Source organism: Pteropus alecto, unplaced genomic scaffold (genome assembly GCF_000325575.1).
Source record: "Pteropus alecto unplaced genomic scaffold, ASM32557v1 scaffold7, whole genome shotgun sequence".
Taxonomy (NCBI): Eukaryota; Metazoa; Chordata; class Mammalia; order Chiroptera; family Pteropodidae; genus Pteropus; species Pteropus alecto.
The window spans coordinates 22,589,278-22,601,278 of NW_006494614.1; the positions used below are offsets into that span (position 1 = coordinate 22,589,278).

At 34.3% G+C, this 12,001-nt stretch overlaps 1 protein-coding gene across 3 annotated transcripts in view; it reads right to left on the reverse strand.

Moving 5' to 3' along the window:
- SMAP1 (small ArfGAP 1) overlaps nt 1-12,001 on the reverse strand; it is a 126,220-nt gene that overhangs the window by 19,781 nt on the left and 94,438 nt on the right. For all 3 annotated transcript variants that reach the window (XM_015600570.2, XM_006926400.3, XM_015600571.2), the window contains one exon: nt 8,615-8,705. In XM_015600570.2, the coding sequence (XP_015456056.1) occupies nt 8,615-8,705 (91 nt within the window). The remainder of the gene's footprint in view (nt 1-8,614; nt 8,706-12,001) is intronic.

A 12,001-nucleotide genomic window follows, 5' to 3' on the forward strand; every position in this document is an offset into this window, starting at 1 on the left:
GATGCAGTTTCTATATCATCAGTTGTTGCTTCACCTTGCACTTTTATGTTACGGAGATGACTGATCTTTCCTTAAACCTCATGAACGAACATCTGCTAGCTTCGAACTTTTCTTCTGCAGCTTCCTCACCTCTCGGCCTTCACAGAATTGAAAAGAGCTAGGTCCTTGCTCTGGATTAGGCTTTGGCTTAAGGGAATGCTGTGGCTAGCTTGATCTATGTAGATCACTAAAACTTTCTCCATATCAGGTATAAGGATGTTTCACTTTCTTATCATTTATGTGTTCACTGGAGTAGCATCTTAATTTCTTTCAAGAACTTTCTCTTTGCATTTCCAATTTGGCTAAGTGGTGCAAGAGGCCTAACTTTTAGCCTATCTTGGCTTTTGACATACCTTCCTCACTAAGCTTAATCACTTCTAGCTTCTGATATAAAGTGAGAGATGTGCGATGCGACTCTTTCTTTTTCTTGAACACTTAGAGGCCATTGTAGGGTTATTAACTGGCCTAATTTCAACATTGTTGTGTTTCAGGGAATAGGGAGGCCAAGGAGAGGGAGAGAGACGGGGGAACTGCCTGTTGGTGAAACAGAACACACACATTTGTTGATTCAAGTTTGCCATTTTATATGTAGGCCCAAAACAATTAAAATGGTAACATCAAAGATCACTGATCACAATAACAAATATAATAATTAAAAAGTTTGAAATATTGCCAGAATTACCAAAATGTGATGGACATGAATAAGCAAATGCTGTTTGAAAAATGGTGCCAATAGACTTGCTTGAGGTTGCCACAAACCTTCAATTTGTAAAACAAAACAAAACAAACAAAAAAACACTGTGCAATGTCTGTGAAGCACAATAAAACAAGGAATGCCTACATGTAGTTCAGTATTTAAAATAACTTAAAACACAAGAAGCTCAGGCAGAAACTTTCCTAAAGTGAGCAAACATAAGAATAGATTATTTTATTTAAGCAGTGAATACAGCTCTGAGCTAAATTTTCATTCCCAAGATCCTATTTGATTCTTTGTGAGACAGATGCCTTCTCTTATCCCCTCAGCCACCTTCCTTGGTCCACCCAGTCACATACCCCTCTGTGCCTGATGGGAACGCTGTTCAAAGCCTCCTACCAAGGGGCCAGGCTGCTTTGCAGTGTGCATGCAGCACATGGATGGCCACAAGGCAGAAACCCTGCAGGAGGGCTTTCCACCTTTGGTGAAAGTTTGAACTGAAGCCTATAAGGTCAAGTTTAACACCAGCAATTTATGATTTTTTTCAAGACTTATGTTTAGAGCATATGTTCACCCATGAAAATTTTATTCTCACAGCAGGTCTTCTACTAAAAAAAAAAAATGGCACTGCTAAAAGTATTATTAGTCTCAGAGGATTATCCTAACCAATTGTTAAGCAGTCTGCCAGCTTTTATCATGTAAAAATTAAGTAGTAAACAAAGTATAGACACTAGTGTAATTCACAGTCCTGGAATAACTATACAGGTACGGGACAAGAAAAACATTACCCCCACATGTCCTAGAAGCTGATTTCAACTCTCTAATATAGGAGGCACATAGTATAGTCAAGATGTGTCTGTGTCTGGAGTTTGACTAGAGTTTAGAGCATTCAGGAACTGTACAGTTTGGCCCTTTGTCAAGATTGGCCTCAAGATCTTAGGTTTTATATCCAAGACTAGAGAAAAGGTTAATAACTTAGGTATCTGACCCCACTTCTGGTATTAGATAATAAAGCACAAAATTAACAGTATTTCTACAGGTTTCGAACAGAAATTAACATCTAAGCATGAAGCAGTTCTTATAGGTATGATCTAGAGCATAAAGCAGAGGTCACCAAACCATAGCCTACTGCCTATATTTAAAGTTCACTGGAACACAGCCATGCTCATTTATTTATGTCTACTTACACATTATAATGGGAAAATTGAATAACTGCAACAGAGGCCAAATGGCCTCTGCAAAGCCAAAAATATTTGGCTCTTTTCGGAAAATTACCACTGATCCTTCCTAAAAAGTATATAGAGAGCATTTTATGTTTGACCTTGGGATGAGGAATAGATCAGGAAAGGTGACCTGAAGAAAGTAGGTTTAGTCTGAGTCACTAGGTTAAAGAAAAGGGCATGGCGCTCATCGAAGTCTCATTTAAAGAGAAGATGGAATTATGGCTATATGCTGCTTAACGATGAGAATAAGTTCTGAGAAATGCACTGTTAGGTGATTTTATCGTTGTGCAAATATCATAGAGTGTACTTACACAAACCTAGATGGTACAGCCTATACTATTCTAATTGCATGTGCTATACTTTTATATGATTGGCAGCGCAGGTTTGTTTACACCACCATCACCACAAACGCGTAATGTGCTGCACAAAGATGTTACCACAGCTACGACAACACCAGGCAATGGGAATTTTTCAGCTCCATTATAATCCTATGGGACTATACTTGTATATACGATCTGTTAACCGAAAAGTCATTATGTGGAGCATGACTGTACTAAAAAATTATCTTAACTATTACCCTATTATGAGACTATTCAAAGTAAATTTAACTCTAGAGAGTTTTCTCTATAATCTTCTTAAATGTTTTAAGTTAATGCCTGTTCTGGTCTCATTCATATGGGGATACACTGTCATTTTTGCATGAGCATAAATCATACTTCAAGGTACCTGCTCCCTATTCCCCACTGTGTTTCCATTTATAGGGGAAAACCAGAGAGAATCCCATTAGGGGAAGTGGCATGCTTAAGAGTTGAAAAAGAATCTGCTGCCCAAGGTAGACACCAACAATCTTGATTTAGGACTATAGTATGTTTTGAGCTGAAAGGGACTTTTGATTCTCTGTGGTCTTCGAGGAACTTATCGGGATTAACACAGCTTTAAAAAATGTCTGAAAATATTTTTTAAAAGAATCTAGGATACTGATAACCAGCAGGAGTGAAGAGCCATGGTACATATTCTCTGCGTAAAACACTCCCCATTTCCTGCTGCTAAAACTCCATCAGCAAGATATCCCTCTTTCTGACCCCATCTCTCACCCTTCCTGCTTTTGTAATTCTTCCAGTGTTATGATCTAAAACTGCCAGTCATCAGCAAAATCCTCTGTATATCCTTAACCTCTTCTTCAAACATTCCCTTTTGCCTTCCTGCACTGAGTGAACACAGATTCTCTCCTAAAGACACTGTTTCCTGAAGTTCTCCCACTATCTACAAGAGAGCTATCTGAGGGAACCCATAGACCCACGAGTGAGAGAAATAAATGTTAACTGATGCAAGCCACTGAGATTTTAGAGCTGTCTGCTAGGTAGCATGGGGAGCAATTGCAGACTATCATAGACACTGATACCAGAAAAGGGGTGCTGCCATCACCAAACCCTAAAATTTGTGGTACTGACTTTGAGATTCAGAGGTGGAAGGCAGGGATACATTTACAGGAGCAAGAAAAATGAAGACACAATTTGTGACAATTAAGTAGTTGGTAAACAGCCCCCAGCAATAACCTGGAAGGTAGAAAACATCAAAAGAAGCAGAGATGGCCTAGTTGACCCCCACAGACCTGAGATTAAGAGAAATAAGTATTTATTGATATAAGTTGTTGAGCTCTGGGGATTATTTGCTATAACATTATTGCAACAATAGTTGAGTATCTTAAGGCCAGTCACTCCATATGTCTACTAGATCTCATTACTTCTTGGCTATTCAAGACTGCTATTGCTATAGCAGTTTTTCTTGTCTTGAATCATCAGATGTGCCTATTCTACAAGTTTATTCCCAAAGGTAAACATCCTATAATTTCAATTGGTCAGCAAATCCTATTGCCTCTATCTTCAAAATATATCCAGAACTTGCTTATTTTTTAGAACCTCCAACGCCATCACCTACTCTAAGCCATCATCATCTCTCACCTGTATTACTGTAATAGTTTCCTTACTAGTCTCTCTGTGCTATAATCTATTCTTAACATAGTAGCTACAACAATTCTGTAAAAACTAAAGTCAGACTATGTACTTCTTTGCTCAAATTCCTGTAGAACAGTCAGAGTAAAAGCCAAAGTCACAATCTGCCCACCTCTCTCCACTTACTCTCTCCATTGTCACTATTATCCCCAGACCATTCCACTCTAGCAAGTCATCCTTGCTGGCCTTATATCAAGTAAACTGCTACTGCATAGCTTTTGCACTTGCCATTCTCTTTGCTTAGAATATACCTGCCCCACATATCCAGATATCCACAACTTCTTCAGGTCTTTGCTCCAATAATAATATCTCAGTGAGCACCCCGACCCCTAAAACCCTTTTAAAATTACAACCATTCATTTTTATTTTGTTTTTTTATCTATTACTTACCACATATGATCCATGACACATTTTACTTAACTGTTTATTCACTGTCTCCTCAGACAGAATGAAAGCTTCAAGAGCGCAAGTATTTTTATCTGTTTTCTTTCATAGCTATCTCCCTGGTTCCTGCAATGATGCCTGGTCACATAATAGACACTTAAAAAATATTTGTTGACTCAATGAATAAGTCTGTAGGAAAAGAGTCAGTTCTAGTTTATACCTTACATTTCTAAGTTATAAACTAATAAACCAGGTACCTAGACTGGGAAGGAAATGCTGCAGTGGAGACAAAGATAGATATAGTTTTAGTAAAATATTTTCTTATTCTGGTAATAAGATTTTTTTCTTTTCTCTCATTTATAGCAAAGGTAATATAATACTGAAATTATGATGACTAGAATTCAACATAATTATTTTTAGAGACTTGGACTGAAGCTTTATTTTCAAAATTACAGATTTTTAAAAATATTTCTAATATACTACTTATTTTTACCACCATAGAAGATTTTTACCTTCAGGGAATATATTTGCATGTTACACCAGCTTCCTAAGAAATGAATAAAACATTCAACTGTAATTCTTAAAAAAGAAAACAATTTACTCAATAACTACTAACATCAATTTTTAGAAAAGCAGTATATGAAGTTCAAGTCTACCCTTCAACTATCTTTCATTCTTTTAACTGTTAATCTTTCTGCAAACTAAAAAAATTAATTACTTCTTGAAGCCTCAGATATTACTAAAAATAACCATTTATCAAGCTATTTTAGAAGAGGAGAAAAATGTAAAAAGAGCTGACGATATTTGTAGATAAGTACAGTACAAGTATTCCTTGAATGAAAGCTTGTTTACCTGCCAGGCAGACAACATATGTCTGTCAGCCATGAGAATAACTATGACATTAAAGTAAAAAGAGCATATCTTATTGTCATCAGATATAGAAAATGAATCTAACCAGTAGATCTAGATATAAAGTGTGTTGCTTCAGCAAAATTAAATTTTACTTTAAACCAGATTTTATAATAAGGCTACCCCAAAATTATTATTTTCCTTAAGAGACTCCCCACCTCCCCCCCCGCCCCACCTCCTTGAGAGACAGAGAGAGAATGAATGAGAATGGGAATCTATTCTTTATTTTAAATGTTGAAATGTCACAGTCTACCAAGCCTTTGAAGATTACTTTGATATCTCTTCTTTCCCCAAGGAACTCATTACTTGGATTTCAGTAAAGACAGTGCTGACAGACACTAGCTCCCTTATTAAAGACTTACATTTTTGTGGGAACTCAGCAAAGTAATCATACCATTTTCAAATTCAGCTAACAGATATCTTTTAGCATACTGATAATAATGCTATTATATTCATTTGAAGTAAAGATTTCAATTGTTTTGTAAGTCTAATGGTGACTTGTACTACTTATTACTTACCGAGTCCTAAAAGATCAACTGTGGGCTCTGCAGTTTTTTTAGGGCTGGTGCTTTTTTTAGGCTCCAATTGCTGATCTTCTTTCTTCTGCAGCTTTAAAGTAAATAATCAGATTTATTAATTTTTCTCAAATAAACCAAACAAGCCTTTTAAACCCCAATTATACATATTTTTGATAGTGTAATGATCCATAGTATAATGAAGCCTAGAATATTTAAGACTATATAAAAACCAAGTAAACACGATGGTTGAACTTACAATGACAACCCTGACATATTAAGTTCCCAAAATAGTAAACATACAAATTTAATCCTAATGTAATTGTTCTTAACCATTTAAATCCTTTATGTGAAATTATACTTAAAAACAAAACAAAACAAAACTATATTTACACTGTTTGCTAGCTACTTTAATGTGTGTCTGTTAGTAGAGGTTGGGCAGGACGAAGTCTTAATGAGCTGTTTCTCTCCTCTTCCATACTGCTGACACACGAGATAGCACTGCACCGAGAAAAGCCTAATTAAATGTTATTTGATAATGTTTTCCTCTTGAGTCTAGACTATTAGCTACATTTTAAATATAATATTATTCTAGTTCTCAGGAGCCCAGGTCACAATTACACATTCTAATCTGTTTCTCATTAATACCGAAAGTGCTGTGTAGGACAGCATGAAAAACATGTACATCTACTGGATTTTCAACTTAAAAGCCTCCCTCTCTTAAACCAAAAAAATAAAAGATTCATTCATTCACTCATTCACTTCTCAAACCTTTTTTACAAGATCATTTTTTCTATAACTAAGTAAAAATTCATAACTTAGTTGTTATAAGTTCATTTTTGTTAGCTATACAGATGTATAATTTCTAAGAACATAATATCTACCCTTGTTTTCAGTCACTATTGTCTCCCTCGGAATTATTTTTTAACCAATTAGTCTACCATCACAGATATCAAATCTTTCATAACCTTCTCAAATACAAAATTACAGGCCTGTAACTACATATAATTTTCTGAAGTTTAACATAATCTATTTCATTCTCTTTTACTTTTCAACCTCCAGTATAGATTAGAACTTACCTTGCTTAGTTAAATAATTTCAAAGAAAGCATAGTTTGCAGTAACAAAGTAAGCAATCTTTTTCAACTGAATCTTAAACTTCCTTCCTCCCCACCATTTGTTTGTTTGTTTGTTTGTTTTACTGGACAACCTATTTTACAGTAAAAACTCTGCAAGAGAATCTGAGGATTAAGTGACCTTAAGCATGCAAACTTCAAATACTTCCAGGCAGGATCCTAGCAGCATCCTGGGACAGGTCTTCATTTGTTAGGCCTTTAATATTCTTAATATTAAGAATTAAGGGTCTCATGTTTAGTAGGCTCTTAAAAACCTAACCTATGATATAATGTAAAATCAGGAAACCTTAAAGTTGAAAATAAATTTAGATAAGCTGGCTAAATTTATTCATTTTGCAAATTTACTGAAGTTCAGATATTACATGCCAATTAATGATAGAATAACTAAAACTATTTTCTGTCCCTCAATTTGGAATTCTTTGATATAATATTTTACTGAATCTTTTACCACAGAAAGCGGCATGGAACAGAAATCAAACCTGAGGGAGTCACTTTCTTCAGTCTAAGAATGAGGAACCTCTTGAGGCTAAAATGATTTCTTTTTAAAAATTCAAATTCTAGTTGCATTTATTTTCCCACTTAGACAACCTTTTTAAATATTGTTAAATATGAAATTACCCACTCATTGTATGAAAAGAGGAGAAAAAGCCGTCTTCTAGTAATCCTGACTCCACCCTTAGAACTACTGCAAACTGGGAAAAACATCGTTCCTTCCAGATGTCCACACATCTACATATGTCCTCACAGTTTCTCATCTTCCTTAGATTTTAATTACATCGTAATTTAAAGGGGTGTTTATCAACCACTTCCATAGAAAACTATGTGATAGAAAACATTTACATAGTTGGACAAAGTAAAGAGAAACCTGAAGGCAAGAATAAGAGAATAGCCTAAACAGAGTTTACTGAGCTGTAGGTGTGGCCCACTAGTGGGTTTTGATTTTAATTTTATAGGTAATAACTAAAATTTATTTTTGGTATTAAAAAATATAAAACAGAAATCACAATACACTGCACAAAATAAAGCTAAAGAGTTATGAATTGTTTTGCACATTTGTGCACATAAGTGAGTGCATGGTTTGGATCATAATGTAAAACTTATTTCTTAGCAGAGTATGGCTTGAGAAACGCTGCTCTATAATTTGGTCCTTTGCTCCTGCAATGGGTCAACTTACCCGAGTGAGTAATATCTATGCCCTAAACCTTACCAACTACTCCAAATAGAGTTGACTATTCTTGATGAATTTCAACAATTCAGAAATGAGTTACCCTTATAACTGGCATCTATAGGTTGTCTCACAAATCAAAAAAGCAAGAGTTGATCACTTTAAAAAGACTCCCCACCTCCCCCCCCGCCCCCCCTCCTTGAGCGACAGAGAGAGAATGAATGAGAATGGGAATCTATTCTTTATTTTAAATGTTGAAATGTCACAGTCTACCAAGCCTTTGAAGATTACTTTGATATCTCTTCTTTCCCCAAGGAACTCATTACTTGGATTTCAGTAAAGACAGTGCTGACAGACACTAGCTCCCTTATTAAAGACTTACATTTTTGTGGGAACTCAGCAAAGTAATCATACCATTTTCAAATTCAGCTAACAGATATCTTTTAGCATACTGATAATAATGCTATTATATTCATTTGAAGTAAAGATTTCAATTGTTTTGTAAGTCTAATGGTGACTTGTACTACTTATTACTTACCGAGTCCTAAAAGATCAACTGTGGGCTCTGCAGTTTTTTTAGGGCTGGTGCTTTTTTTAGGCTCCAATTGCTGATCTTCTTTCTTCTGCAGCTTTAAAGTAAATAATCAGATTTATTAATTTTTCTCAAATAAACCAAACAAGCCTTTTAAACCCCAATTATACATATTTTTGATAGTGTAATGATCCATAGTATAATGAAGCCTAGAATATTTAAGACTATATAAAAACCAAGTAAACACGATGGTTGAACTTACAATGACAACCCTGACATATTAAGTTCCCAAAATAGTAAACATACAAATTTAATCCTAATGTAATTGTTCTTAACCATTTAAATCCTTTATGTGAAATTATACTTAAAAACAAAACAAAACAAAACTATATTTACACTGTTTGCTAGCTACTTTAATGTGTGTCTGTTAGTAGAGGTTGGGCAGGACGAAGTCTTAATGAGCTGTTTCTCTCCTCTTCCATACTGCTGACACACGAGATAGCACTGCACCGAGAAAAGCCTAATTAAATGTTATTTGATAATGTTTTCCTCTTGAGTCTAGACTATTAGCTACATTTTAAATATAATATTATTCTAGTTCTCAGGAGCCCAGGTCACAATTACACATTCTAATCTGTTTCTCATTAATACCGAAAGTGCTGTGTAGGACAGCATGAAAAACATGTACATCTACTGGATTTTCAACTTAAAAGCCTCCCTCTCTTAAACCAAGAAAATAAAAGATTCATTCATTCACTCATTCACTTCTCAAACCTTTTTTACAAGATCATTTTTTCTGTAACTAAGTAAAAATTCATAACTTAGTTGTTATAAGTTCATTTTTGTTAGCTATACAGATGTATAATTTCTAAGAACATAATATCTACCCTTGTTTTCAGTCACTATTGTCTCCCTCGGAATTATTTTTTAACCAATTAGTCTACCATCACAGATATCAAATCTTTCATAACCTTCTCAAATACAAAATTACAGGCCTGTAACTACATATAATTTTCTGAAGTTTAACATAATCTATTTCATTCTCTTTTACTTTTCAACCTCCAGTATAGATTAGAACTTACCTTGCTTAGTTAAATAATTTCAAAGAAAGCATAGTTTGCAGTAACAAAGTAAGCAATCTTTTTCAACTGAATCTTAAACTTCCTTCCTCCCCACCATTTGTTTGTTTGTTTGTTTGTTTTACTGGACAACCTATTTTACAGTAAAAACTCTGCAAGAGAATCTGAGGATTAAGTGACCTTAAGCATGCAAACTTCAAATACTTCCAGGCAGGATCCTAGCAGCATCCTGGGACAGGTCTTCATTTGTTAGGCCTTTAATATTCTTAATATTAAGAATTAAGGGTCTCATGTTTAGTAGGCTCTTAAAAACCTAACCTATGATATAATGTAAAATCAGGAAACCTTAAAGTTGAAAATAAATTTAGATAAGCTGGCTAAATTTATTCATTTTGCAAATTTACTGAAGTTCAGATATTACATGCCAATTAATGATAGAATAACTAAAACTATTTTCTGTCCCTCAATTTGGAATTCTTTGATATAATATTTTACTGAATCTTTTACCACAGAAAGCGGCATGGAACAGAAATCAAACCTGAGGGAGTCACTTTCTTCAGTCTAAGAATGAGGAACCTCTTGAGGCTAAAATGATTTCTTTTTAAAAATTCAAATTCTAGTTGCATTTATTTTCCCACTTAGACAACCTTTTTAAATATTGTTAAATATGAAATTACCCACTCATTGTATGAAAAGAGGAGAAAAAGCCGTCTTCTAGTAATCCTGACTCCACCCTTAGAACTACTGCAAACTGGGAAAAACATCGTTCCTTCCAGATGTCCACACATCTACATATGTCCTCACAGTTTCTCATCTTCCTTAGATTTTAATTACATCGTAATTTAAAGGGGTGTTTATCAACCACTTCCATAGAAAACTATGTGATAGAAAACATTTACATAGTTGGACAAAGTAAAGAGAAACCTGAAGGCAAGAATAAGAGAATAGCCTAAACAGAGTTTACTGAGCTGTAGGTGTGGCCCACTAGTGGGTTTTGATTTTAATTTTATAGGTAATAACTAAAATTTATTTTTGGTATTAAAAAATATAAAACAGAAATCACAATACACTGCACAAAATAAAGCTAAAGAGTTATGAATTGTTTTGCACATTTGTGCACATAAGTGAGTGCATGGTTTGGATCATAATGTAAAACTTATTTCTTAGCAGAGTATGGCTTGAGAAACGCTGCTCTATAATTTGGTCCTTTGCTCCTGCAATGGGTCAACTTACCCGAGTGAGTAATATCTATGCCCTAAACCTTACCAACTACTCCAAATAGAGTTGACTATTCTTGATGAATTTCAACAATTCAGAAATGAGTTACCCTTATAACTGGCATCTATAGGTTGTCTCACAAATCAAAAAAGCAAGAGTTGATCACTTTAAAAACTGTTTTGTATTCCTTCAGCCTGAAATCTTGTTGAAGCAGTGAACATATCAATGTGTGGCAGAGATCATTTTAAAGGTCACTCTTTTGTATCTTCACGGTAGTTCAAGTACTGCCTTATACACATTAATGAGTTACAAAGATTGAATTCAGATGATACTCCTCTTTGCTAATAAAATGTAAACATAAGAAATTAACCTCATTATTATTTTGAAACACATTAAGAGAAAATTCAAGGACAGATACACAAAAACACTAAATCAAATAGGTGAGGAATCTTCCTGAAATTCTAGCCAGAATACTTATTAATATTTTAGAGCTAAACATCCATAAAAAGATATTTTCTATACAACTTCTTTGAGTGATTTTATAATAACAGAAAATTCTCACTTATACTTACGATTAGTTTTACAGATCTTTTTATAAAATGAGAAGATTAAGTATTTACTTTCCTAGTCTTGGATGAGTAATCTTATCTAAAAATATGTGAAAGTTCAAAAAACTTCTAAAACAATCCTCTACATTATATAATCCCCTAAAACAAAGATAGATTCAATGTTTAAAAAAACATAAAAAATATCTAAGTATTACATTTTATTTCATTATAGTGTACATATATGCCCAATACTGTCATCTATAAATTGAGAGGCAAAGCCTATTTCAAAAACATATTGTTTCCAGCCATTAAATCATGTCCACTGCTGTGGCTGTCCAATACTACCATATTCTAAAAGTTGACAAGACAGCTACTCAGTTTTTGAGAAGGAAGATGATGGATGGCCTCAGATATAGGACTACAAAAAGACAGTCAAAATAACAGATCGCCTCCCTTTCCATATTGTATAATCTAGCATTTCAAAACTGTAACATTTAAATTTATCAAAATCTACTCTCAAGAAGTAAGATAGAAAGTTTGGAATTGTT